This window comes from Astatotilapia calliptera, chromosome 2 (genome assembly GCF_964374335.1).
Source record: "Astatotilapia calliptera chromosome 2, fAstCal68.1, whole genome shotgun sequence".
NCBI lineage: Eukaryota > Metazoa > Chordata > Actinopteri > Cichliformes > Cichlidae > Astatotilapia > Astatotilapia calliptera.
The window spans coordinates 33,751,218-33,779,108 of record NC_137423.1 but is presented as its reverse complement, the minus strand read 5'-3'; the positions used below and the strand labels follow the sequence as shown (position 1 = coordinate 33,779,108).

General features: G+C 38.8%; 1 protein-coding gene across 2 annotated transcripts; it reads left to right on the top strand.

Annotated features, from left to right (window-relative positions):
- Window positions 1-27,765, top strand: LOC113007315 (uncharacterized). Of its 2 annotated transcripts, none has more exons than XM_026143758.2 (18): window positions 1-274; window positions 4,140-4,317; window positions 5,101-5,297; window positions 6,859-6,962; window positions 7,277-7,341; window positions 8,599-8,854; window positions 12,263-12,453; window positions 13,569-13,694; window positions 13,802-13,930; window positions 16,982-17,104; window positions 17,994-18,129; window positions 18,572-19,986; window positions 21,026-21,886; window positions 22,403-22,740; window positions 22,878-22,977; window positions 23,442-23,949; window positions 24,226-24,354; window positions 25,080-27,765. In XM_026143758.2, exons 2-17 carry the CDS (start codon window positions 4,156-4,158, stop codon window positions 24,339-24,341), a joined length of 4,827 nt encoding a protein of 1,608 aa, XP_025999543.2. In that variant the 5' UTR covers window positions 1-274; window positions 4,140-4,155; the 3' UTR covers window positions 24,342-24,354; window positions 25,080-27,765. The 2 variants fall into 2 exon arrangements, with proteins under 2 accessions (XP_025999543.2, XP_025999534.2); XM_026143749.2 differs by having other exon boundaries at window positions 2-274; window positions 8,596-8,854.
- The last annotated feature ends 126 nt before the right edge of the window (window positions 27,766-27,891 follow it).

The following is a 27,891-nucleotide window of genomic DNA, read 5'->3' as shown; positions in this document are numbered from 1 at the left end:
TCCGCCTCTACGTCACCAGCTCCCGCCCCGCTCCGCCTCGTGCCACAACGACTCCGGCTTGTCAGCTGCACGAGACGTGCGGCATCTCGTCTCAACCTATGAAAACTGTCAGTCAACGCTAACGTCTAGCTCCTCTAGCTTTAAACTTAAACGTATCTTGGCCGAATAGTGAAGAGCCGGAGCCTGGTTCTAACAGCGGGAACAGAGCCCTGTCACGCCTGCGTGTGTGCGCCTCCCCGGCGGCTGGCGCCCTTTGTAACTGAAGTAGTGAATGGTAAGTAGCTTTACTGCGTGGCTAGCTGGTAGCATCATCGCTACAGTTGTGTGTCATTCAGCGCTCAACAAACACTAATAGGCGGTAGAAAAGTTAGTTTCGGCTGGTCTTACTGCGGCTGTTACTCACTCTCTACCTCCGTGGCTGTTAAAGTGAGATTTAGTTTGAAGTTGTCATTTCTCTCGTTGAGTTTTGAACCTCGTGATCAGGCCAGGGTCCAGCTTCTGGCTCCCTGCCACCACCACCACCTCCTCCTCCTCCTCATTATTATCATTATTGTGCTACATCTGCACATGTCCACCTCATTAAGAGACTGCCTGAGACGACGTGCGTTTGTCCCTAATTAGAAATTAATGGTTATATTTCCAAAGTGTGTGTGGATAACATTCATCTTTGAGATTTTTGTTTTATCCTACCTTTATGGGGCTGTTTTGTTTTTGTAATCGTGTATTTTATTTGAGGTATTCTGTTGTAGGTTGTGTTTACGATGAGATCTACGTTATTCCAAAAGCTTGACGTTTTTAGTTGCTATAACGTTGAATTCCAAACGCCTACTTATAAACTTAAATAAGTATGGTGTGACTCGGTGAAATAAAACAGAATACAACAAACGAAATATTCCCGTTATATACAGATTAAAGTCAGATAAGTATAAACAGAAGAAAAATAAAACAGAAATAAAATTGCTTTCTAAATGTAGTGCAAAGATAACAAATATCAGATGACATTATAATGGATCAGTACGACCGAATGTAGTATTCATATTTTATCTGCTGTAATGTACTAATTGTATATCTCATCTCTTTTTTGTGTACTGACATTCAATACTTTATTTATTAAGGTGTCTTGAGCAATAGCATAAAATGATCACATTCTTTAACATCACATGTTTGATCATGGTCTTTTAATCTTTTAATCCCCTGATGTTTGTTTTTTAAAGAGTTGCTTTCTTTTGTCATGCCATTACTTTTTGTATAAGGCCTTCTGTTTTCTCTGCCTGTTTTAAAGTGGAAAGAAAAAAATAATTTGTTGTATTAATTATTAGTTTGAAGTTGGTGCCTGTTTTCTAACTTGTGGTAGATGAAATATTGAATGGCTTTCTCCATCTTGAAAGAAGAGGAAATAGATATGAGCAGGGGAAAGACAACATATGATGTTTTACTATCATGTGAAAAAGAAAGTATAGTGGTACATAGAGCAGGGCGATAAGACCAAAAATATTTATCACGATATACATTTGAAAATTTGTGATAACGATATAACTGACACTAGACAAAATACTTTACAACTCCACAACTTTATTAGTGAAAAAAAATAAATCTATGTATTTTCACTTAAACAAGCAGCTGTTTTTTTTATGTGCATGAAAGTTATATAAAAATGTAACAGTGCAAATGCAAATTCCTTACTGAAAGTTTAACCAAAAGGCATTTCCAGTGGAAATTGGCCGACATATCCTCAGCATAACCATGTATAATATCCACAAAACTTAAAAAGAGGTTATACGCACACAATACGGTAACATTATGTTGAAGCTCAGTACGTATCACTTCGCCAGGCTCCTGACTACGATAGCCGTAATGCTCCGACAATCCATCAAGCGGTGCAGGTTCGTAGCTTAGCAAAGTCGTACTAAAACATTTGACAGATTTTCGAGCGCCGTGTACATAAAATCGTTTCGAGGTCAGTAAACACAACCAGAATTCATACATGAGGCCCATTGGATTATAAGGGGCACTGTCGATTTTCAGAAAAATCAAAGGATTGATTTTAAGTGTGCCGTATTTTCCAAAAAACACGATAACGACAGCCCACTAGCATGCTCTACCAAAAATAGTGCTTTGTTGTGTATCTGACGGACGAAAGCCAAACCAGTTCCGCACTGAAGTTGCAGCATTTTTACAAACCAATTCTGGTTCATCCGTTTCATTCAACGATTTGCTTTTTCCGACATGTGCGTATGAAAACAAAGGCACTGCGCATGCGCGTTTTACCCATATTCTAACGCGATATTTCATCTTGCTATCGTTGCCCAAAATTATACCGGTATTACCGTGAACGGTATGATATGGCCCAGCCCTAGTGGTACATAAAGTCCTATGACAATTTTGTCACAGGACTGTATGTGCCTGAGACCACTTGTCCACTATTGACTCTTTCTTGACTTTAGGTTGTCTGTGGAACAAAAACACTAAAAAGTTCTGTAATTTCACCCTGACAGTCATGTGCTGTATTGTGAAACGAGCACTGCATGAAAAACCAGATTTTCAACCTCAAGATCACCTGCAGATCTAACCCAATCCTGGCAGTTAACAACTGGTCATGGTCTTTGATTAGAACCTGTAATTAGTAATATGAACGATGTTGAACTATCAAACAGAAAAGTTGCCTAACCCTCCCAGGTCGAGGCTTCTCAAACTCTACTTTTCTTTTATGTTATATTTTTATCGATTAGAAATGTTAATTTACTTTTATGGGGACACTTACACTCTGAGTAATTTAAAATATTAACTATAGCTTAATAGTGATTAATCAGATGAATCCTTACTTAAAGTAATTGATAGTTGCTGCCTTTAACACTACTCAGCTTGTGCACCAGTATACTGTTTTTAGTAATGCTCAGATTGGCGTGTCATCCTAATGAAACTGAAAAGACACTTAAGTCCCCTGTACAAAAGTGTTATTGTCCAGTCTTTGTAGTCACTCTGGGTGTTATGTGACTGGCTCCTCTCAGTCATAGTCGGGTATTTCTGCCAGGAAGCAGGTAATTAGTGACGTGACACGTATGCTATGACAGAAACTATGTGAGTTTGGTGTTGACAGCCTTGAGGCTGTAATGCAAGTCCAAACTGAGCTTTTAATAAACCTCTGTGAGTTTGTTTCAGGCCATTTCAGTCAGGCTTTTCTTCATTCCAATGCTCTCATCTTTAATTCTGCTTATCCGTGTCCAGGTGATGTTGTTGTTTTTTGTCTGTATTAACAAAGTGCTTGCAAATGCAATGTTTTGAACAAGAGCCTTTAAAACAGCCATCAGATGTGGCATTGTCTGAGGAAGAACCTTGACGTAAACCTGAAATTTGAGAGAGATTATATTTACTTTCAGCTTTCAGTGATGCATGAGCGTAGCAAGAAGGCTGTGTTGGGAAACACTGAGTCACAGCTGCCCAACAGTGACAACCAGTTTCTTCCTGAGGGTTCAAAGCCTTAGCAACATTCAACACAGGACGGAGTCAAAGGCAGACATGATTGAAGCTTGTTTAGATATACATGCTATCAATTGAATCCTCTGTACCAACACATGCATACGCACTTAACCTTCAAGTTACTACATTTATTTTAGCAGCAGAGTTGATTTAGGTATGACTCGTAATAAATTATACTGTAGTACTATTTGCATTTGATTTACCTACATTGTTTTGTTTATATATGAAAGATTGAAACTTAATCATGCATGGATTTCACAACCTTCCTTTATTCTTGCCACACTAATAGGCCAGTTCATGTTAAATAAAAAATATAAAAAATTGTAGAAGTAGATTGACAAATTAGTGGTAGGAAGCATTTTTATGACTAATTATAACACAGGCCACATATAAGTATATGACTGGGATTATAAATGGCCTATACTTCCTCTTTGTTCTGGTAAATCCCATGTCTTTAGAAGCTGTCTTATTCTGGATCAGCCAACTATGAATAGGAAAGGTTAGGTAGTACCATGCCTTGTGAAGCCATGCACAGTCTGTCACCCCGAGTGCTTAGAAACCAAGTGACCTTTCAGTTTAAAAAGGAAATGTTTTCTTCTGAGGGAATAAAATAAAAATGAACTTTGATTCAAGCTCTTGATATAATTTTCCCACCCGTTCAGGCCCAGGCAGAAAGAAATGAGCTGGGCTGAGGAGGACTGGACAGTAGGGCTGTCTGGACGGGTCCTGCAAAAGGTGAAGGAGCTGCAAATCCATCATGAACGGCTGTCCAGGGAAAACAAGCAGAAACAGCTGCAGCTGGACAACATCCATACAAGCCTTGAGAAGCAAACTGTGAAAGTATGAACACTTATACTGTTCCTCACACAATTTACATGACAAATAACTGAAACACAAGTATTAGTAACTTTGTGATTTGGTACTGTTGACTTTCCAAGTTTAGTTAAGGCTGTAAGAAATCATCTAACTTTGTCATGCTTCTGAACTGGACTGGATTTTTGGAGTCAGCCAGCAGGTTCAACCCAAGAACCTTGCTGCTGTGAGACAGTAGTACTAACTACTGCACCACCTAGTACCTATTATGGTTGATGTAATGCTGCCTTTTCCAAAAACAATATGCTAAATCTAGATTAACATTAGGAAATCTTCTTATTGGAAGCTCAATTTGGAAGTTATCTAAAATTTAACAAGTAGTATCTCTGTGATCAGTGAGAGCTCAGTCTCTCACTGACTGCTGACCATGGATCCACTGGCACTGGCTTAGGAAGCTGCTCCTGCCACCTGCTGTGGCATTGAGCGCTTAGGCAGACCACAGAAAAATTACATAATCTGTAGGAAATTAGTATTTTTTTACGAGTGCTTCTTTAAATGCACACTTTTTCATCGGAATTACACAAAAGAATAAAATCATGCATTAGCTTTTCAAGAAATTTTATGTAGAGAAAAAGTTGACCTACATGTTGCTCTTCAAGGAAATGCAGTTCCTGTAATTTTAATCTTCTCTAAATAACATTGTGCAAATATTGTCATGAAGGGTGAGTCATCTGTAGCAGGATTTCTTTAAATAATCATTAAATATATACTTCTCCCTCTCTCTCCTTTTTCCTCCTTTTTTCTGCCAAGTATGAGGAGGTACGTGTGGAGCTGCAGTCGGTGCAGCGAGATCTCCAAAACGTTCGGGATGAGGCCACAACAGCGGTGACGAGCAGGGACCGTCTTACGCAGGAGCTTCAGACTAAGCAGGCCCAAGTTTGCTCTTTGGAGGGCCAGCTAGATGCTGCTCGTACCCTCAACAACAAACTCACCCAGGAAATCAAAAGGTCAGCATGAGCTAAAAACCACAGAGGCAAGAAGCTTCTCTCAATTTTAAATTCATCTGGTTTTGGTATTATGTATTGTTTTCACTGAATGTTTGAAATATAGTGACGTTTGGTATTCTTAGGATAACTTAGTTTGAATTAAACTTGATAGTTAAATACAATCTGTCTTAAGGGGGCGGGGGGGGGGGGGGGGGGTAAAAAGGGGGGATTTGGAAGGTAAAACTAAAACTGATTGTTGGAACTGCATGCAGCACATGCAGCACTAAAAATCAGACAATAGACATTACATTTTGATAGTATAGGAAGCTGTCTTAAATGGAGATGTCCCAGTCAGCTTTTTGGATGTTGATTGGGTACAGTCCCTATATTATTCAATCTGATACTTGCATTAGCCAAAGTAATTGTTAGATATGTTTTCTTCTGCTCTGTTCCAGTAATTTGCATACAAGTGGCTTTATTTATTTATTTATTAATTAATTGGCGTATTGTACACTAACTGTTTATGGTTACCATACCACTTTGTTTATAATTCACTTTTGAAAAACAACAACAGGTCTGACCAAAGTGCTGTACAATAAAACTAAACATAAAAGATGAACAGAGGCCAGAGGGTAAAAAAAAACAAAACCTGACACGAATAAGACCTGTAGAAGTTAAACAATAAAGGACTACATAAAAAGCAACTTAAAAACACAGTAAGCATATCACACTGGGTCAAAGGCCAGGGAATAAAAGTATGTAAACAAGATTTTAAAATGACAAGTTAAGGAGCCTGCTTGGCATGCGGTGGCATATTGTTCCACAGTCTTGGAGCTGCAACTGTGAAAGCTCTATCCCCTTTGATTTTTCATTATATTACCAGGTTATTGTATAAAACAGAAAAGTACTATTGATTACCATATACATGTAAATAAAAACAGAATGCAATGATTTGCAAATCTCATAAGCCCATTTTTATTGACAGTAGAACATAGAAAATGTCATATTTTTCAACTTTAACATTTTACTATTTAGCTTATATTAGCTTATATTGAATTTGATTATCAAAAAGGTTAAGAAGGGTGGTTCTAAATAGCAACAGCTGGAGGAACATTTTGAACTAATTAGGTGAATTGACAGTTTCTCGGAAGTAAAAATGAGCAGAGGTTCACCAGTCAGTAAAAAAACTGCTTATATGTTCCTCAACCTAAAATTCTGAAGGCTCTCTCATCATCTACAGTACATGATGAGTTATGTTAATATTTTTTTTAAATGATTGTTGGATGGCACATATTGCTATGAATTGTGGGAGGGCATACTTTTCTTTCATAAGTGATAGCTTAGTGTAACCTTGACTAAAAGAGTTAAACCACATTTTGAAGGAACAGCTTTTCTCAGTTTGTAGAGAATTCAGCCAGCTGTTATCATTGTTTTTGCATATACTACTGGATCTCGTCCTTCAGCTAGGATGTTTACTAAGCAAATCTGACTTTTTGACCTCAGCCCTCATTTCCTGTAAGAAATATCTCCATTTCTCTTCCCACTCTAAACTCTTTCACTCTGTGTCTTCTTTCTGTGGCAGGCTGGAAGCCGAGCTAGAGAAGCTGCAGAACAGCATCAGGTCACCAGATACCTCTCTGTTTTCTACTCCCTGCTGGAATACAGGCTTGCCCTGGGAACACAATGGTACAGTTTTCTAAACTGTAAAATTATTAATTGGTTTAATCTCTATGGCAGTTTATTTCTAATATTTTATTAAAACTCTTTACAGTTAAGAGAATTAAATAGTTAAACCACCAGAGTCCCAAATGAGCAGTGGATATAAATAAACCCCCTTGAGCTACATTGCTTTCCCAGCCCTCTACTCTCTAAGGACAGTTTGTTTGTCTTTCCTCTCGTCACTAAACCACTTGGTAATTTACAGCTGTTGTTCCTGTTCAGTTTTTGTGATCGGTTGTAGGTACTAAGTTCAGTCCATATGCTTTGTTTTTGCCCTGTAGGGAGCCGACAGGAAGAGAAACAGGGGCACAGAGATGAAGGGCAGAGCCGGGCTCCTCACATCCGAGTAAGTCTGAACATGTTCTCACACTGAGCTATGTGTAAGCTAATCCAAGACTGCTGTGGATTGTAGCTGAAAGCTGATGTTCTCTACTTGGAGGATTTAACTGTCTTATTAGCAAAGCAAAACATCCCTCCTTATTTGATTAGTTTTCCTTTTAGTCTTAAGTAATTAAGTCTTTCCAAATAAGTGGCCCAGATGGCTGTAACTGTTTCTTAAATGTGAACTACTGCAGCACATGGTGCTTTTAAAAAAAAAAAAACAGATGAAACAACATTGTACTTTATTTCTCTATTTTTAAACATGACAATGTAGTTAAGAGTTTTTATAGTAGGTTAAAGAGCATCAGTGTCTGTTATCAGGGTGTTATTGTATTTTTCAAATTTCATTCTGGCCTTGTGATAAGGACAGGAAGAATTCGTATTTTAAAGTTGTTCTGTCCTTATAATGGAGTTTTTTTCTGGTTAAATTTAGATGTTAAAAACAACACCTTGGCTCACAGCTCTTTGTTTAACAGCAAGGTTCTTTCTTCTAGTAGTCAGCTGAAAGGATAAGATTGGCAGTGTTATCAAAAATTTTAAAGGATGACCAAATCTAACTTTATATACACATTTTTAACTGAAGACCAAAAACTTTAAAAGGTGAGAAATTTATAAGTTTATTCCTAAAAAATGAGACCAGTATTTTTTTAAGAAGTATGACTTTATTTATGGGTTTAATACAAATTACGTTGTCCCAGGTTCATCAATAATAATATGTACTTCAGTGCACCTTCTGTGGAATGTTTTTTTTTTAAACTTTGTACAGAGGAATATGCTGTTACAGGCTTTCACTACTCAGACAAGCTACTAAGTTATTGCTGGTTTGAGTGTTTCAGTAAAATTATGCCCTGCTTCACCTGCTTGTATTATTTCCCAACGTTCATCATAGTGTGCTGCTGCATTTGTTTGTACAGGTCTGGCAGGCAAAAGAAAAGTTTTAGGAAAATGTAACAGCAAGTCTGTGCTCTTACATCTGAACATTGACTTTTCTTTTACGATCTCTCATCCTGAAGCAGCATTTGAAATATACTAAAGGTGCTGTGCACGCTGAAGCAATTTCTCTTGAGTTATGAATAAAACAGCAGTTAGTAATTCTTAGTTGCATTAGTCTGATTGTAAAACCTTGAGTCCTTGAGCCTTGTTTTTGTCGAGCCTCTTCCTGCTCATGCTGCTCCTCTTTCTTTTTTGTCTTTGATTAAACCCTCTCTCATCCTTTCAGCAGCGGCTTCAGTTCTCTGAGATACCCACACCTTCATTGCCACAACAACAACACAAGAGCACACGCCACAGCCACTCACCCGTCCAATCGGACACCTTCTCCACTCCCTTGGGTGTGTTTCCATGGGAACGGGATGACACAAAACCTGCAGCAAGGAGGCGACCTCCGCCCTCTCCCTCTTTGATGCCGTCCTCTGATGTCACAAATCATCTGTCAGAGCAGGGGGGTTATGGGAAGGACCGCAGGACAGAGACAGACAGTGAGTGGGGATGGAATTACTCTGTGTTATCCATTTGCAAATTACAAATATATACGCACGCAACTCAGGCCAGCAGCATTTATCCTAAAACAAGATTAAAAACCTAGCTGGATTACCATAACAACAGGAGCCAGTATGGATATGCTATTATCTACTTAACTCAGTACCCCTGCTGTGAAACCACCCTCTGATTTCAAAGTTTAGATTTTCATTTGGATGTTCTGCAGTCTTCAGCAACAAAGCACACACAGCAACTTAATAAGGAGCAGATTTGACTTTTTGTTCTTCTTCTTTTTTTAAATATTACCCAGGCTTTTTTACATTAGCAAAATTAACAAAATCTAAAACTACAATCAGAGTTTGCTTTGGTAATCACAATTTTTCCTTTCCCAATAAAGGCAAAACTTGGTTACCTTGTTTTAGAGAAACCTATGCATTGTCCTGTTATGTCTATAAATTCAATTTAAAAAATGTCTTTTATGCTTCAGTGAATGAAGACTCAGTTAACATAACTGTTTAGTTATGACATTTTTTTATGGTTCTAAAACCTATTTGGAGAGTGCTAAAAATGTATGTATTTATATAATCCCCTCTACGATAACAGTGGTTACCAACTGTCTTTGTTAATCTAGTTAATCTAGGCTTGGTTCCTTAGGCTTCGTTCGTGCTTGCATAAAAGGGGTCAGTTGACTCTTTAATTTTTTTTTCTTTTTTCTTTTCTTTCTTTCTTTCTTTCTTTCTTTTTTTTTTTTTTTTTTTTTTACAGCTGAACATTAGAGCTCTTAAATTTAAACCCTGGTCTGATATCGTTCCATGATGAGCGATGCATAGAAATCACTTCAATTTCTGATTCAATCAAAGAAATGTAAATTGACTGCAGCAAATCGGGATCCATGTAGGTAACATCTAGATTGCACTACTAGACTGCATGGTTTTCTTTGGTGGTAACACTAAAGCAAGCCTCAACAGGTTGCCTGCTTTCAGCTGAGAATATATATCACAGTTAGAGCAAATTGCCAGTGACTCTTGTGTCCAGTTTTAATCTAAAGTCTTTCCAGTCTCAACTGCGTGCAACAGTTGAAACTAGTAATGGGTAGAAACTCTATGTAATACATAAAAGGTTCGTGTTTTGTATTTTATTTGTTAAACTGTGTCACCCTTATAAAATATATTTAAAGTAAAATAAAATCATCTTAACCTACCGTACATTAAGGCATGTTATGTTGATATAGCCACAGTGATGTCACACTGTTTAAATCACTCAAACTGAATATTTTCACTTTTCCTATCTTGGATGCGAACTCTTACTCTTACATTATTGATAAGTGGTCAGTCAATGTGCAAACTGGATAATACTAATAATACTAGTACATGCCCATGCAGCAATATTGTTTGGTCTGTTTGTTTTTACAAACTTATATACTTAGTCACAATAAGTCAAGTAAAAGAAATAGGGGTGTTGGTTCTTGCTTGTAAATAACTAAATTGAAGATTTAAAAAAACAGGGTGTTCCTGTGCTGCTCTACTTTATTAATGTAATTTTAGCCTGTTGTTTTGAGGTTTCTCGACAACATCATGACCTGATCTTATCCATGATCCTATATAGATAAGATTCTTCAGAGGCCTGAAATGTACCTGTCTGTCAAGTTTGGTTGCTCCACTCCTATCTTGTAGGAGGAGTTCATGGATTTTATGTCTAATAGTAAGATGATCTGAAACAAGTTATTGAGCCTGTAAAGTCATCAGGAAAGTTTTTACTGAGGTCACCCAAAGGAGTCACCCTCCTGCTGGACATTTGAAAAAATGCAGCTTTAAGGCACCACTGCATTTGCTTCATTTTTCACTGATGTGCATGCTGCATGCATTATTTGATTTTATCTATGATTATCCAGAAAGTGTTACCACTGTGATCTTTTCATACTTTGTTAGTTTGTTATTTTCAAAACTCCTTTCTAATAGCCAGTCTACCATAATTATACCATTATTCTCTCTTTATAGTACAACCTCTGGTGCTGACATTGCTAACCAACCTTGTGTCTATAGACAGGCTATTCCAGGGCCTGGGTTTATTACAGCAAACACTTAAAGCGAATGGTCAGTTTATACTGAAGGGTTTAATTCTAAGCCAAATAAAGATTTAAATAAAGGACAGATGTACAGCAAACTGAGGTCAGATGAACTCTTATTGTTTAATTTACATAATAACAACAATAGATAAAATTGCTGGCAGGTGCCATAATTAACACTGTGAGGTCTCTCTGTTTGAAATGTGTTGCCCACTTCACTCAAAATATTATTATAAGCTTTGTCCAAATGACGAAATTCTGTCAGTTTTGGTTTACCTCAGAGTGACAGCAACATCAGTAAAAGTGAACAGTGTTGTCACCATGAATCTCATGCACATGTGTAACCTCAGCTGCACTCGTTACATAAGCGGTTGTGTAGAAATGAATGGCCAGAGATTCCTCTGCCTGCTCCCAGGCCGGCTTCATGATGTAGAGTGACTCTTACTGCAGTTTGTAGTTGTGATGTAACACTGTCGCTCTCACCGGGTGTTTTTGTGTTTGTTCAGGGGAGGAAGGAGACAGGTCAATATGAAACAATAAAAGCTGCTGGGACACTGGCATGAGGGGTGGGGGTGGGGTTATAATGTTTACTTTAGGTGTGCCTTTTTGCAGCCATGTTTCTCCTGATAACAGAACATACAGTTTAGGATTTATTCTGGCTACTGGGTAGGATTTATACTTGGGGTTGTATGTAGCAAAAAAACATTGTTCCTTTTTAGATTAGCAATGGAAAAAAAATGTGATTATATTTATGTCTTTGGTAGGTAAATGTATGCCTGGAGAGATTGTAAAATGGGACAGTTAAAATATTGACAATGCATCACAAGCACACAATTGATTTTTATCCTTATTATCAGTCTCCTCCCCAGGCTGGATCTAAGTGCATCATATAGAGTTATAACTTTGATTCATTGCATCAGTGTGTATAGATTGTGACCCTAAGTGTTGTTGACTGTCAGCCATCAGTTTTTTTTTGTTTTGTTTTGTTTTATCAGAAATCAAGATATTCTTAATGGTCATGGAAATGGATTTGTTTGTTTTTGCAATTATTCATTCACCTGTATTCTCTTGCTCACTCTCCACTCACTCAGCCACCACTCAGCCACCATTCTGCCATTCTATGATCCCAGCTCACTGATTGTGAGCACTATTTTTTAATTAAAGGTGCTCTTTAAATTCGGAAAAAAAGTATAAATATTAGTTAACAAATGCTTATAAATTTTCTCCTATCTCTATGAGACTAACGCAGAATTTAATAAACATTCTCTGGTAACAGGATGATAAGTGGACGAAAATGGATGGTTGAAATTATTAACCATACTTCTTTCTGTCCATCTGTCAGTGTCGCCTCAAAGTCAAAGCCGTATGTCTTCTCTGGAAGAGGAGTTGCTGGTGAAGGACAGGACGTTGAAGTCCATACAGAACGAAATGACGCAAACCAAGAAGGAGCTTGCCGCCAAGGAGCTCAGCCTGCAGAAAGTCTCCAATGAGCTTAGCCTGGCACAGACACGTATGGCCCAGGACAGTGAACGGGTAAACACATGCACATATACTGCTGCTACAGGTAGTGGTGCTTCTAGTACTACTGCTGAAAACAAACATCTCATTTCAGTGATAATGTTCCATATTTTCCTGATGCTCTGGTGTTTTTTTTGACATGGCAGAGGTGTTGATCTTATTTATCAAAACATTTGTCTTCCCTGAAATATTAACATGCTCTTTGAAAAAAAACTGGAAAAATGGTGGTCCTTTTTCCTGTTGTGCTGTAAAGCAGCCTAAAACCATCTGGTACGAATAAGTTGTGAGGTTGTGCTTCCCCGATTTAATTAATACCATCTCAGTGTGAGGTCGTTCTGAATCACAGTTGAAAGACTGAAATAAACTAAGCAAGTCAACCAAAGAAAAAAAATGTAACAGATGTGTTAAAAGATATAAATGCAATCCTGGAAGTCACTCATAATTATGTTTTACAAAATATAAACACAAACATTTGGCCATTTTAAACAGTTTAGTTACTGTGTGACTGCAGTATCTTTCGCAAGCACACACATTTAAAACCCACGAAGTTATCTTACTGCTACAGTGTTGTGATTTGGGAGGAGTTCTTTTGTAGGCTTTGTTTTCACGAGGAAAAACCTCAGTAATTTTTCCATTAACAGTGCTAAATGATTAGAGCTGTTCTCACAAATGAATAATAACAGTAATAATGTTTATTTGTATAGCTAAACCAGCATTATGAAGTGTTTTATGCCCTCCATCTATTCATCCATCCAGCTTTTTTAGTGCTTCTCAATTTCAAGGTAGTGGGTGGCTTGAGCCTATCCTAGCTATCATTGGGCAAGACCCGTGTCTAACAGAGGGCCCAGAGAGAGACATACAGCAATTTATGCTCATATTCACACATGGAGTGTATGTGTTAAAACTGCCTATAAGTTGGAACTTTGGTTTGCATCAGGACAAAATTCTCAGAGATTTAATCATCTCAAGTCATAAGCAAATTAAATGCAAAAGATTTGGTTTGGTGATAAGAAGTCAAACACATCAGTTTTCACTGACATTGAACAGTATGTACCTGATGTTAAGTAATATCAGATGTATCATATAGAGCAAAACTCGGGTAAACAGCTGCATATGTTTTCCCATGACAGGCGTCGGGAGCTGAGCAAAGACTGAAGCAACTACAAGAGGAGCTTAAGTGTCAGAGGCAAAATGCAGAAAGCAGCAGACTGCAACACCAACAGCGTACCAAAGAGCTGGAGAAACAACATCAGAGGGTGAGATGAACATCAAAGCAAGGGAAAATCATTTTTCATTTGATTTCCTTTTTTCCATAGATTGATGGATTCTTTTGGGGGGGGGGGGGGGTTTGGTGTGTTTCTAGGATTTGACAGAGCTTCAGAAGGAGAGGCAGTGTCTGGAGAAGCAGCATCAACAGGAAGTGAATAAGCTCAACCAGGAGCTTCAACAAGCTAGAACGCTCCACAATGCCCTGCAGGCACAGGCTGACAAGGTACATGCGCACACATGTACAAGTATACGCTCAAAATATTACACATTAACCAGACCAACAAGTCCTCTAACATGCATACAAATGCATTTATCAAGATAAAGTTGCTATCAGCACTGGAAACCAAGGACCAAAAAGATATGACATACTGTTTTTGTTTATGCTATTATTTATAATTATACTATTTAGAGCTGGGCGATATGAGATTTTTTCATATCACGATATCTTTTTTTCATTTCAGGCGATAACGATATCTATCACGATATAAGCCAAATAACTATATTTGTAAGATTTAAATGTGCTGTTGCTCACAAGTAAAATGTGAAATAATCAGCAGCTTGTTTTTATTTAAATATTTATTTCCCATAATAAGTTCAACAGGGTAGATGTACTTAAGGAACATGAGACTTTTTCAGATAAATAAGGGCAAATATTGCAAACTACACAAAAGGCAGCCGCTAAAGCGTTTAAGTTTCAAAACAGAACAAACGAAACAGACTAAATTGTCAATTCCACTTAGAAACAAAATATTAATTATAAAAATAAATCTTAGTTTGTTTTACAGAAGAACAGACAAAACTGACTAACTTTTGTCAATATCAAATAAACTGAGAACTAAAAGGAAATTCTCAATCTCTCCTTGTTGTATAGCTTAGCTTTTCAAACATTTTTAACAGTTACTTTAGTCTGAAAAAAACCCGAATGACGAATTAGCGATTCCAGTCAGAGACTGAGGCTACGTCCACACGTACACGGGTATTTTTGAAAACGGAGATTTTCCGTTTTCGTTTTAAAAAAATAATCCCGTCCACACATAAAGGCAGAAATGAAGGAAAACGCTGTTATGAACATGCCAAAGCAGCAGGTGGCGCTAGATTCCTAACCGTGCAGAAATGTTGGCCAATCAGAAGTCTAGAAGCCTCGGTGGGAAAAAGTAAACAAAGCTGGGGCATAGAAGCAGAACCGAGTCGTATGTGTGGACTGACAGTAACTGTGTGTATATATGTAAGCATTTAAACACTGCAGAGAGTACAATTAACAGAAACAGTATTGTAGAAATTCATTTCACCGAAACAATAACGTGGCGCACAGTGTGACGCATGCACCAGTTTATTGTATTTCCAGACTTGTTTTCGGCACAATTTACAGTGCACGCTACTCTGTTTTTTGTCAGACTTGAAATAGCCGAAATACCTTCACACTACGGAACTTCTATGGCTCTTCCGTTCGACAATCTCTCCGGCATTGGAACCATCATCTGTTTTCTCTTCGGTCACGCTCGGTTGATTTTTCTAGTCGGCACACTCATTTCCTCCGCTGGCTGCTTCCCAAACAAACCCACGTGCGGCTTGGCACTTGTGCTGTACGTAACAAGTCACGCGACGTGACGCTGCGGCTGTGATTGGTTCGGCTCTGCGCTACTTAATTTAGATTGGCTGACCTTTTTTTTTTTTTTTTTTAAGAGGACGAGAGCGGCGAGGTCTATCGCGATAGCTTAATTTCTCTATCGAGTAAAAGTTATATCGCGATACATATCGTTATCGTTCTATCGCCCAGCTCTAATACTATTATACATTCATTACCTTTCCTGTTTTTAGTATTTCCTTTCTCTGTCCTTCTCCCATCTTACCTTTTGCTTGTCCTGGGACTGTTTTTATTATATGGACCCAAGGTCAATGAATTTATCGCACTTTTTCTCCCACACTTTCTGCGTGCCTGTGATGTTTTCTCTCTCTCTCTCTCTTTTTCACTGTCTTCGACTCTGTGTTTCTGATTTCTCTCCCCTCCACCTGCTCTCCTCTCCGCTTCGTCCTCCTCTCCTCTCGGTTTCTCCCCCAGTGGAAAGGTTGAGCAGAGAAGGTAATGACAGTGTGACCGCTCAGTTTTTCTTTGTTTATGGAAGCTTGAACCACTCGGAAACTTGGAACTTGTGTGTGAGAAATGGAGTGCTCAGCAAAAGAAGGCGTGAAACAGTGGCTGTGGGATGACGGTGAAAGATTTGTATGAAGCGTTTTAAGGCATGTTGCATGAATGCAGAGTGCAAATTTTGTTTGTGGTTAAAAACCTTTTTTAAAAATTATACTTTGGAAGTCTTTAACATAAAGGAATGATGTGGCACTAATTTTTTTATTAGATTAAAAAAAATCTCTAAGAAAATAAATTTAGTCCATAACCTTCTGTGTATATATAAATACCGTCTTAACAATAGCTATTCAGTTTTACTAGTGTCCTTTAAACGTTATTGTAAGCTCTTTGTGAACCACACAGGTGTTATCTTGTATCTGATAAAGCTATACTGTGTAAATTAACAATAGAAGCATAGTTTCACATACAAGGTCAGCAACATTCAGCTGCAGGTAATGAGCACTTTATACAGGCCTTTGTGGAATTTGCGTCGTACTATTTGTTTTTTGTTTTTTGTGCATGCATGAAGTTTCAGTTATGAGAATCCAATACCTGATTAATGTGTTTTATAGTTTCTCTTTAATTCTTTTTACATATATTGAAATTCACTAAGTGAGCTGATAAAATCAGTATCAGATATTTTCAGATTTGATTGGTTGTTAAACTACATGTGACATTTCATTGACTGAGAATTACTGGGTCACTCAATATTGTAACAAAACCAAGTGACTAATTAGTGACCAATACAAAAAAGTTTGTCTTTAAAGAGCTACACTGAAGTTAAAAATAATTAATTAGCAAATAATTTACTCAGTACATTACAATATTGCTACATATATACAGTTATATGAGTATAACGTGTAGAATTTTTAGATGAGAACTGGTGGGAAGCTAATCTACTTGAGTCTTTGCTGATAACCCTGAGAGAGGCAGAGGATATGTTAGACACATCGATATCTGTCCTGCTTCCTGTTCCCTTCACTGGCTATGATTCCTGCACCTGAAACAAGGCAAACAAGTCATTCCCTTTTTTTCAGTTCTCCTATTGTTTTTGCTTTTTCTTCCCCCTACTTTAATTTCTTTTTTTAAATACCTTCTCTGTTGTGTTGTTTGGATTCATTCTCACTATTTCGCTATTCCCTCTGTCAGCTTTCTCTACAGAAGCAGGCGCTGGAGAAAGAGTTGGAGACTCTGAAAGAGAAACTGAAATGGACGGAGGGACAGCTGAAGGAGAGCCAGAAGAAAGAAGCACAGACACAAGCCAAACTGACGGTAACACATAGTGATCATCAACTGATACATGCAGACGTTGTTAGGAGTCAGGGCCTGCATTAATTATTCATTAGATGAGCAATGGGTAATGACCATCTTATGTGCCATATGTTAGTCAATAAGTGTGGATCCAGCTCCATCATTATGTTTTATTAAAGATATCGGATTAGCGTTATCCTCACTGTTATTTAGTTGTGTCTTGTAATACTTGTAATACTACACACATCAACACTGACACAAATACAAGAAAACAGCCTTTGAATGGCTGTCTGTTGTAGTGCCCACTAGTGCCCACTGACTTACCTTGGCCAACAGGCCCTGGAATGAACTTTACATGATTAAAAGTCTTAGTAAAGCCTTTCTGATGCGCAAGGACATTTGCTATTGTTGTGCAGGTTCCAAATTAACATTTACTATTGTATTGCACCCCGCTAAGCTGAGAGTGCAGAAGATGTAAAACGCCCACATTTTTAGAATTTGTAGCAGTTCTTTACATGTTCATAAGCTTGCAACATAGTTCGTACTAATACTGCCTTTATCTGTAGCTTGTTTGTGGTTTCTAGCTGTTGAGACACTGTGTTTGGGTTGCTCTTAATCCATTTATATTACACACAGCATGTCCTCATCTGGCAGTCTTCTTGCACAATTGATAACATTTATAGTCCAAATATCACAAGGTCGAAAATATAGACTGACATTAAAGATGTCATGGCAGACATATTTTGGAAATCAATCAAATTTTCTGACAGATATTTGAAAAAAGAGGCCTTAAAAGTCCATCGTTGGTCATGAAGATTCCCTCCAGCTAAGCTGAACACTTAAAAATCAGTAAGTTTGATTTGACTGGATTCATCCCACCTCATTTGACTATTTTTGCTCTTTGCATTAGGAAGCTGTGCGTGAGGCAGAGGGCGTGGCTGTGACTCTGGAGCAGAGCAGGAAGCGAGAGCGAGCTCTGGAAGAGGAGGGGAGGAGACTTGCAGATGAGCGAGCTGACACCCTGTGTCTCCTGAAAGAACTACAGGGTGAGGCATAAACTGTGGGGATGAAGCCAAATCTGTTTATTAGTCATGGTAGATTGGAGTATCTTGTCTTTCCTCCCTCCACAAGAGTCAGGGTTTTGGAGTCTCACATGCTTAACATGAGCTTGTTGTACTGGTGTCCTTTAGTGGGCTTATTGTGATAATGCTGCCCTGTAGTAATTTATTATTTTGTGCAGCAAAAAAGGGAGATTGATTACTGAAGAGGGTGAATCCTAGATTGTGCATGACAGTTATATACTCAATGTCTTTCACGCATAAGTCTTATCCCAGTGCTGCTCCCTGCTGGTTAGTGATAGATGAATGTTATCCTTTTAAAAATACACTTAACTTTTCCACTACTGCACATGTTTATTAGAAAGAGAGCACATGTTTATTAAGTTTTTTTGTTTGTACATATTAAAAATGTTTTTCCTTTTAATTCTAGAGCAAAAGTCAGCACCTCCTCCACAATCTGTGCAGTTTTGCCCTGTTGGACAGAGTTTTTCATCTCAGTCTTCCTCATCTCATTATCCTCGACCGTCAGCCCAAACCAAGAGGCCTTCTTCAAACCGAGCTGAGCAGAGGAGGGAAGAAGAGGATGCACAGGAGAGAAGGACAGATATCAGAGCATCTTATTCTTCTGACAGAGAGCCAGGAGAAGGAATTGACTCGGAACACATCAGTGCCCTAATCTCCCCAGACTCCTCAGAGTGTTTAAAGAGAGCAGGAGACAAAGGGAAAATTAATGAAGAGGAGAACAAAGTTATAAATGAGGCAATAGAATGTGACGTCTCTCATACTCCCATCAACAACTCTAACGCTAAAGATCTTGATAGAATGATCAGTCTTGAGCACTCACCTAAGACACAAAATTTGACCCTTTCTGCAGAAAAGACACCTGCTCTCAAGTCTGAGCAGACCGTTCCCTCTGAAGACCTCAAAAAGGAGAATGCAATGCTCCGTTCAGAGCTTCAAGATGTACGAGAAGAACTGCAGAAACGACTAGAGGACCTGGAAGCCCAACGAAGAGCTGAGACAGAAGCCAGGACCCGCCTTAAACAGCTTAGCCGCAAACACACCAGCCAGGCTGCAGAGAAAGAGGAGAAAGAAAAAGAATGGAAGACACAACTGGAGACTGAAAGAGCTGAGACAGAGAGGCTGAGGAGGGCGATGACTGCTTTGGAGGCAGACATAGAGTGTGTAAAGGAGAGGGGAAGCGAGCAGGAGGAAGAGAAAAACAAAGAACAACAAGATAGGGAGAGTGAAATGGTAGAGCTTAATATTCAGCTTAAAAAACAGCTGGCGGAGGTGAAAGCTCAGCTGGCTTTAGAGCGAGAAGAAAAAAAGAGAGAGGAAGAGGAGAGAAGCCAAATAATAAACACAGATGCTAATGTAAAGGAACAGCTGAGCATGATGGTGGCAGAACTTAAAGCTCAAGTGGAAGAACTGAAGCAAAAAAGAAAACACACACAAGAAGAGAAGCACACAGATGCAAACACTCCCCTGACGTATTTGACTCTTCGTGATGACAAGCTCAACTCCAACATCAATAGCTGTGGCCACGCACTCCTGCCTTCACCAGAGCAGCACCTCCTTTTCTGCCAGTCCACCAACCAACACAACATGCTTGTTTCTCAGACAGCAGCAGGCATCATCCAAGAAAAGAGCAATGTGATAGATGCCGAGCACTCTCCTCTGTCAGATGATGTTCAGATGGGCCAAATAGCCTCAGACCCCCAGAAGGCTGAGCCTACAGCCTCTAATTTGGTGAAAGAGGTGGAGCGACTGAAGAATGAGAATTCAAAGGAGACAGAGCGTGCTAATCAGTGTCAGATTAAACTGGAGGCCCTGCAGAGCCAGGTAAATGATGCTGGATATAGAGATTAGTGCACTAAATTTCTCAAACCTAAGTATTTCTGTATTAAACAGTCACTCTCGAATGTTCTGCACTTCTGAACAGCTTAATTCATGTCTCATCACTGTACTTTCGTTTATCGCTAAATCTTGAATTCATACTCTGCTCAAAAAAATTATGGGACACTTTGAAAACATCAGTTGGCACACTGTAGGTCATTTTGTAGCACTCTAACAGTGCACATGCTCTTCCTCATTGCACAAAGGAGCAGATTCTGGTGCTGATGGGTTACAACCTTCTATGGCTCTGTCCAGCACTCCTAGCGTAACTGCACGTCTCCCTCTCTGCTACTTAACCGACCAAATTAATAGTCCTGAAGGTAAAAAAAAAAAAGAATAAAGTGTTCCTTTATTTTTTGAGCAGTGTATGAATCGTGTTATTGTAAAGCACAATATTAAAATTAGGATATCACTGATCTCACTGAAGTAAAAAAAAAAAAAAAAAAAAAATCAAACGTTACTTCCTTCTGTAAGTTATTTAAGAAATAAGATGGCCACTAAAGGTTACGAAAGAGTTAATTAAGATTTGCCAGTCAAAGACAAACAAAAAGCAGGCAGTAAAAAAGAAAATACAGAAAAGTATAGGAGTCAATAAAACAGTTGCAAACTGTTTAAATGCAACCCGAGCAGATAGATAAGAAGACTTCAGGTATCAGTTCAGTGCTAATCTGAGAAGGTAAAGATCAGTTCTGATAGAAGCAAAGTAAACTCTGCATATCCAGTAAGGTGACCTGAGTCTCTGTGTGGCCCTGATTTACAAGTGGTCATAATGATTTAAATTTACAACAGCAAATTCACTGCATTTATACACATTTTTCCTCAAGGAAGTAAGATTGGTTAAGAAAAAGGCCTTTGGTTTGCTTTTTTAAAATGTGTTTTGTGCTGTGAGCTGTGACCAGTGAAGTGCAGACCCCAGTGGTATTTTTTACTTTCTCTAGTCATCATTTCTTCTTCTTTTTTTTTTTCAACCTTCTCTTCTTGTCAGGTGACACGTCAGACGCAGCAGCTGACCATGGCCTTTGAGAAGCAGAGTCAGCACATTGCAGGCCTTCTAACTGAGCTACAAGAGAAGGAGAGCGCCCTCCAAAGCCAAAAACAGGAACTACTACAATGCAAGCAAGAGCTGGATGAACTAAAGAATGATAAAAAGGATGAGGTGAAGATGATGGTCAAAGAGGTGGAGGAACAGATACAAAGTGAAGAACAGGGAGATGAGAAGCCGGTGGAGAATTCAGAGCTCTCACTAAAACAGGAAATGGAGAGTAGAGTCACCTGTCTAATTGCAGAGTCACTGCCTGAGAGTGACTTGAAAGCACAGTGTGAGGCAAGTCAGCCAGAGACATGTGATACTCAAACGGCAACACCTGATAGCAGTGAAGAAGCTAATAAAACAGGGGACCAGCATCCTGAATCTATAGACTCGAACAAAACTCAGAGTAACCCTGACTCTGCTTGTGTGATGGTAGAGACTCAGTGCGGTCAAAGCGGTAAAGAAGCAGATATCCTTACTGAACTGCTCACTCTCAGACGGGAGAATCAGCTGTTGAAACAAAGAATTGAGGGCCTGACCATCTCTGACGCACAAAACCCGACATTACAGACTGACGCTGAAAATCAAGAGGATCCAACACAAAGCCAAAACACACCAAACGCTGCACTGTCCTGCTTGGCAGAAGACGGGACACTGAGTCTGCTGAATGACGTCATGACTGAGGGACTGGAGTCAAGTATGAATGAGGAAGAAGATGAAGGACAAGATTTAAAAAAGGAAGACCAAATAAACACAAGAACTGAAGAAGACCTGGAGGAAATGTCTGAGGTGCATGTAACTCAACTACAACAACGGGTAACGGCAGTGATTTTTCTCCTTCGGTTATGTGAAAAGATGAAAAGTGACAAAAATATAATAGGTTAGTTGTATAGGACTTAAAATTATACAGGTGGGCTAATGGAGAACGAGACGCTAGATGGTAGTCTTAACTAGTGGATATATTTGGGTAATGGCACGATTTTCATCATTTTGGCTCTGTACGCTGCCAGAGTAGATTTTATATAAAGCAGTTAAAATCCAGTTGAAGTAGAGTCTTTCTACTCAAGGGCTTAAACAAAAATATAATTTAGAAATTGCAAATATTTATAGATACCCTCCCCTATTTTTAGGGGCTTAAATTGTAATTGGACAAATTAATACGACTCTTTCGCAGTACTGAGTATCAAATGATTTACGACATTAAAATATTCAATAAGATCTGTATTGCTGAATATAGAATTACTTTTTTAATAATATTGTGGATTTTATTTGTTTTATATTTAAGTTTTATGTCCGATTGATTCAGTCTACTGTCATTCTCCTTCTGTCCAGGTGGAGGCACTGCAGATAAGGGTACGAGCTCTCTCTGAGGAGACCCAGCAGCAGGCAGAGGAGCTTGCTGTATGGAGACTGGCCTCCCAAACAGCACCAACATTTGAGGAATGTGAAACCCATGAACTGACCTCTGCTGTGACACAGTCCCAGTCAAACCAGGAGCAAACAGATGAGATGACCCAGTGCTCGCCTCAAACTCTACCTGTTCAGGATTCGGTTCAGACACCCACACTGGATAGACAGAAGAGCCAGGAAACCATCACAGTCATCAGAGAAGACGAGTTACTCGTTTCCTGCTCCTCCAACAGACTTCAGGGCCGCATGTTGTTCTCCAGGTAACACACAACACTCTGTAATCACAGAGATAACTTGTAACTGATCACACCTCTGTGTCTGTGTGTGTTAAACGCATATATTAAGTATATTTGTACAGGTATCAGCTGGGATTAACTTTTGCTTGTTTTACCACAAGACTGCAGAACAGCAACCTTGAGGAACCAAAGAGCCTCCATCCCTTTAAAACTGCTGAAATTTTTCAAGAATACAGACAGGACACTGCCACGGCTGACCAGGTGATTTTTATAAATTGTCACTCACTTATGTACCAGACGGCTAATTGTCATTATGTAATTTAGTGTAAATTACAATGAAAAAAAAGAGTCCTTTAAATTAAATAATTCCAGATAATTGCTAGTGGGATCTAGGAAGTCTTTTAGCCAGTGCACATAAAGGCATTTCTGTAGAGAAGTAAGCCTACATATTTGGGGAAATTTATTTTTAATAATAAATGGGCCAGAACTGAGCTGCTCCTGTTGTAAATAGCAATTCTTATCATATTAGAGAAATTTAAAATAGATGTTTTGTTTACCTATAAAATAAAGCATTTGTACTTTTACACCTGAACTTAAAACACCTGTCTGCCCTCAGTACTGAATAAAATGCAATGGTTTTCAGTTTTATCCTAGGCATATGCGTTTATTTGTTTACCAGATGAATTATTAATTCTTCAGTCACTTTGTTTTGTCTCTTGACTCAGGAATCTGAAAAAGAAAACCAGGAGATTAACTTCACACAATGGTCAGATAATTGTCCAAAAGTAAGAAGAGACAGTCAACTCATCCAAATGACATTGGAGAAAATGGCTCAACATCACTCAGGCGAAGTCTGTGAGCCAGATTCGACCAAAACAGAAGCCAAACTAAACACAACGACTAATTCCTCAGACAGCGTTGTCAAGATAGAAATGAAAAGTGTCAGCAGTCAGACAGAGGAGAGTTTGAATCCTCGTGGCATTTCAACAGTATGTGTTAACACTCAGACTGAGGAGGAGGAAGAACAAGGTTCAGTGGATTCCCCTCCTGTGTCTCCTGTCCAGTTATCTGCGGAGGCGGCGTCAGACAAAATCTTGTTTTCTGGTTCCTTCCCCATCCCGGCTGACCCGGCACGTCTGGCTGAAAGAATTCGCCGCAACAGGACGCAGCTGTCAGCTGCCTTTGACGACACAGAATACGAACCCTACGGCCTGCCGGAAGTCGTCATGAAAGGTAACTTTGTTGTTTGTGGGCCTGTAGAGTGAAATATGGAAAAGTAATTAAAGTTATTTTGGAGGGAGTTGCGTAAAACTTTTTTACCAATTAGTACAAAATTCTTCTCACAGCCGAGTCACCAGTTGATATTCATAAGTACATACAGTCTCTGAGTGTTTGATTCCCTGTGGATTTCCTGTTTGTGTTCCTTGTCTCTGTGCTTTCTCGCTCTGATCTATTTTCTACTAACTCTTTTATTTAACCCTCCGTCTTTTTCCCCTCTCCATCCTTTAGGTTTTGCTGACATTCCCAGTGGTCCTGCATGTCCCTATATTGTGAGAAGAGGTTTGTTGGGCACCGCTGTAGTACCTGTCTCCCAGAAAGACGCAGAACAGGACGAGACGGATTAAAACACAGCAAGAGGTAAACTCCAGACACTATTAAAAAAAAAAAAACATTTTCAAATAGATTTAACATCCCAAGATATTAACAAAAAATAAAATAAAAAATCAGGTAGTAAGAATATACCTCCAAGTCCTTGGATCAAGTAGATCCAGATCAACTCTAAAGGTTAATTGGTTCAAACTTCGGTCAACACCCATGTCTGGTCCATAATTGCATATTTTAGTCTCTCTCATTCACTTTATAGGGGGAAGATGAAAATCTGTCATGATAAGTTGGGCAAATGTGATGACTCCCTGTCTCCAGCAGAGGGATCTCACTTACTTTAAGGAAAAAGCTGTTAATACTTGTATTGTCACTACTTTTTGTTGTTTGTTTTGCTTTGTTTGTTTGTTTGTTTTTCAGGTTTGAAGCTAATTTGTTTTACTTAGTGCAAACACACAGGCACCAATAGTTTAGAATTTATGTGAAATACAGAAACCAGAAACAAATGTTGATGCTTATCTGGTTGCTTTTAATTTAACAAGATCACCATGTGAGTCATGCGTCTTTTTGGTGGTTTACACCTTTTTTTAAAATATGCTTCTTATTCTAAACAGGGAAAAAATCATCACAGCCTTTAATATTTATCATAACAAAGGAAAATCAGGAGATATTCCATATAACTTGGTTGAATCGGTTGAAAGGGATGTGAATTTGACCCAGGACTAAAGTACTGCCTTAAATGTTCTTGTTTTTGCATACAGGTTTTTTGCAGACCTGTTGGAAACACCTGACTCACCCTGGCTTTACCATGAACCTGAATAATGGACAACAGCCGCTGCACAACAGACTCAAAGCAATTAAAACATTGAAACAAACACAGGAGCAGTTTAAAAAGCTGCAATCAGCTGTGGACTTATTTACGTGTGTGTGCAGGTAACTAGACCTGCACTGACAGAATAAACACCTCCCCTGTGGATCCAAAAATGTTTTAATGGCCTCTAGTTTATCCACAAATTACCACATGGAGACTTTGCTGTCCATCACAATGGTGTCACTTTACACCCACCTGTATATTTAGGTACTGAGGTGGTGGTTTAGTGATGCTTGTTGATGTTTCTTGAACCACTTTTCCAAAGGGATTGTTTAGTTTTTCGTAACTCAGAATTAAGTTATGGGCCTAGCCCGTTCTTACTTTGCATGAAACGGTGCCTAGTTGGTGTTTTTCTAAACAAGCACTTGTCAAGATAAGTTTGTTTTTCAAAAGGGTCAAGCCAAGGAAGGCCTGTTGTGGCAAATATGTTTGAATCTTTAAACCATTTCAGGTGGCTTATTTTTGGACACTTGAATGTGTTTTCGTAGAGGGGAGGTGTTAGGAAAAAAATGTGTGAAAACATAGTGTGAGTGTATGACTTATTAGCTGTGAATTTGCACCTTTGTGTCCCTATCTTGGTGTTTCTGTTTGTCTCTGTGTGGGGGGGATAGAGAGAGACTGGGATAAGCTTGTCTATGACTCAGTGTAACCTGGATTGGTTTCCGCTCCATGTATGGTGATACACACTGCATTCCCACTCTCCTCCCTCTCCCGCTCTGCTTCTGTGTCTTACACTAAAGCACTCTCAGTAGTTACACAAAACAAAATTCCCATAAACTAAACATGTGAAGCTTTTCTTTGTTAGAATTAGATGAACTAAGCTGGTGTCTTATAATGAATAGCTTTTAATTTATTTTCTTTTTTCTCTTGCACATTTGTAGATAACATGTAAATCGTTTTGTAGTTGAGTTGGGAGAAATGTCAAGTTTGTTATGTACCCTAAAACAGCAGATTTTCACCATTGTGTTTACAGGATTTGATCTGGTAAAGGATAGGTTCTTAATTCTACTTAAAGTTATACTCACAGGTCCTCACGTACATTGAAGGAGTTGCATGTTGTAGTTAAGTTTGGTAAGGTTGGTACCAAAGGTTGGTATGACCCTTGAACAGACTCTGACTCTGTGGAATATTTACTCTAGACACTTGCAGCCATATTTCCAGAACTAATTCATAAAATTTTCTTTGTGTTGCGATAGCTACTTGCGTGCCAGCTGGCTGTGTGGATGCCAGTCAGTCAGAACAGTTCCTGGAGAGTTTCTGTTTTCTCTCGGCTCTTCTGTTTACCCCCTTGACATTTGGCTTAACAGACAAAATGACACCAACACCCATGCTAACTTGCATATTAGTATATCTTACTTGGCTATGTCACTGTAAACAGTTCAGCCACAATAAGGTTCCCTTCTTGCCTTCAACAAAGCTCTCAGCACAGACGCTGGACCTCTGGGGTGTCCATGGTGTTTGGCACCAGGATGTTGACAGCAGATTATTTGAGTGGGGCTTCCATGGATCTCGATTTTTCTTGCATGTCCTGCGGCTTCTTAATTGGATTTAGATGTGGGAAATTTGGAAACTTTGCCATGCTCCTCGAGCTGTTAGAGAAGTTTTCTCAATGTAATAGGGATGGGCAACCATGTTAAGGGTGGTGTTAATGTGTCAAAGTAACACTCACGTGGCTGACAGGACCCAAAGTTTCCCTGGATAGCATTATAATCAGATAGTCAGGTTTATTCTTTTACCTTAGACCAACACTTTTTTTTCTGAAGATATATTCATACCCTTGACTCTCTGTTTGTATCAACTTTTAAGGAAGTTAGATAAAAGTGAATAATGCAACTTTGATAATAAATGATGATTGTGCCCTCCGTTATAAAATTTGTGGGTCAGAATGTTTGGGCCAAAAATGGACCAAAGATAAAGAAAATGCAGAATTATTATGTTGCAAGTACAGTACCTGCTGCAATCCACTAGAATGAATACATGAATTTTTACATTCTGGTGTGACCCACCACGTGGACATCCAAAGTTCATGTTTATAGGTTAGAAAATGTCCAGAGAAAGGTGAGCTTAAATCAAAAGGAAACAAAAGGAGGGAATTTCATTTACAAGTCCAGCTTCCAATTTTAATTTCAGCTTAGCCATTTATGAAATGCTTTGCTGTTAAGGACAGGAGGAAGTGGCCATTTATTTGGTTATATAGATAACAAGATATGAGTATAATTTTAAAGTAAACTATATTAAAAACAGTGAATCTCTCCTTTAACCCTGGCTGTGCTTTCCTCCAGTGATTTTTAGTTTGCGTCACATTTGTTTAAAATGGAGCGATTTTTGTTTTTATGTTTACATTTTATTTAATGGTAGAGTACTTTTTGTTTGTAAAGTTGTGACACACACACACGCAAACACCTCACCTCACTCTCAGCCGCCTTCATAACTCTGGGATCTGTAGTCTTTTGGCGCCGAGGTCTGACCCTGAGTGGGGAAACTTAAATTGTATTTGTTGCCTTGTTTTGGACACTTTTATGTGAATGTATCTGTGTTGTGTTTGTGATTAGAATAAAAGGTTTGCTTTTATTAAACCGCTGTCTCTCTGAGCGCTATGTTGGGCTGTGTGCTTTGTATTTCAAGGTCTGTTTAGTTAGCTGTGTGAGAGAATATTTTTGTTTTTACTGCTTGCCTACAATTAAGTCTAAATGAGTACCACG

Coding starts and splice junctions, on each gene's coding strand:
- LOC113007315 (XM_026143749.2), top strand. CDS start 4,156: ATGAGCTGGGCTGAGGAGGACTGGACAGTAGGGCTGTCTGGACGGGTC. Junction 8,855..12,262: donor CCGCAGGACAGAGACAGACA/GTGAGTGGGGAT, acceptor TCCATCTGTCAG/TGTCGCCTCAAAGTCAAAGC. Junction 21,887..22,402: donor TAACTCAACTACAACAACGG/GTAACGGCAGTG, acceptor CCTTCTGTCCAG/GTGGAGGCACTGCAGATAAG.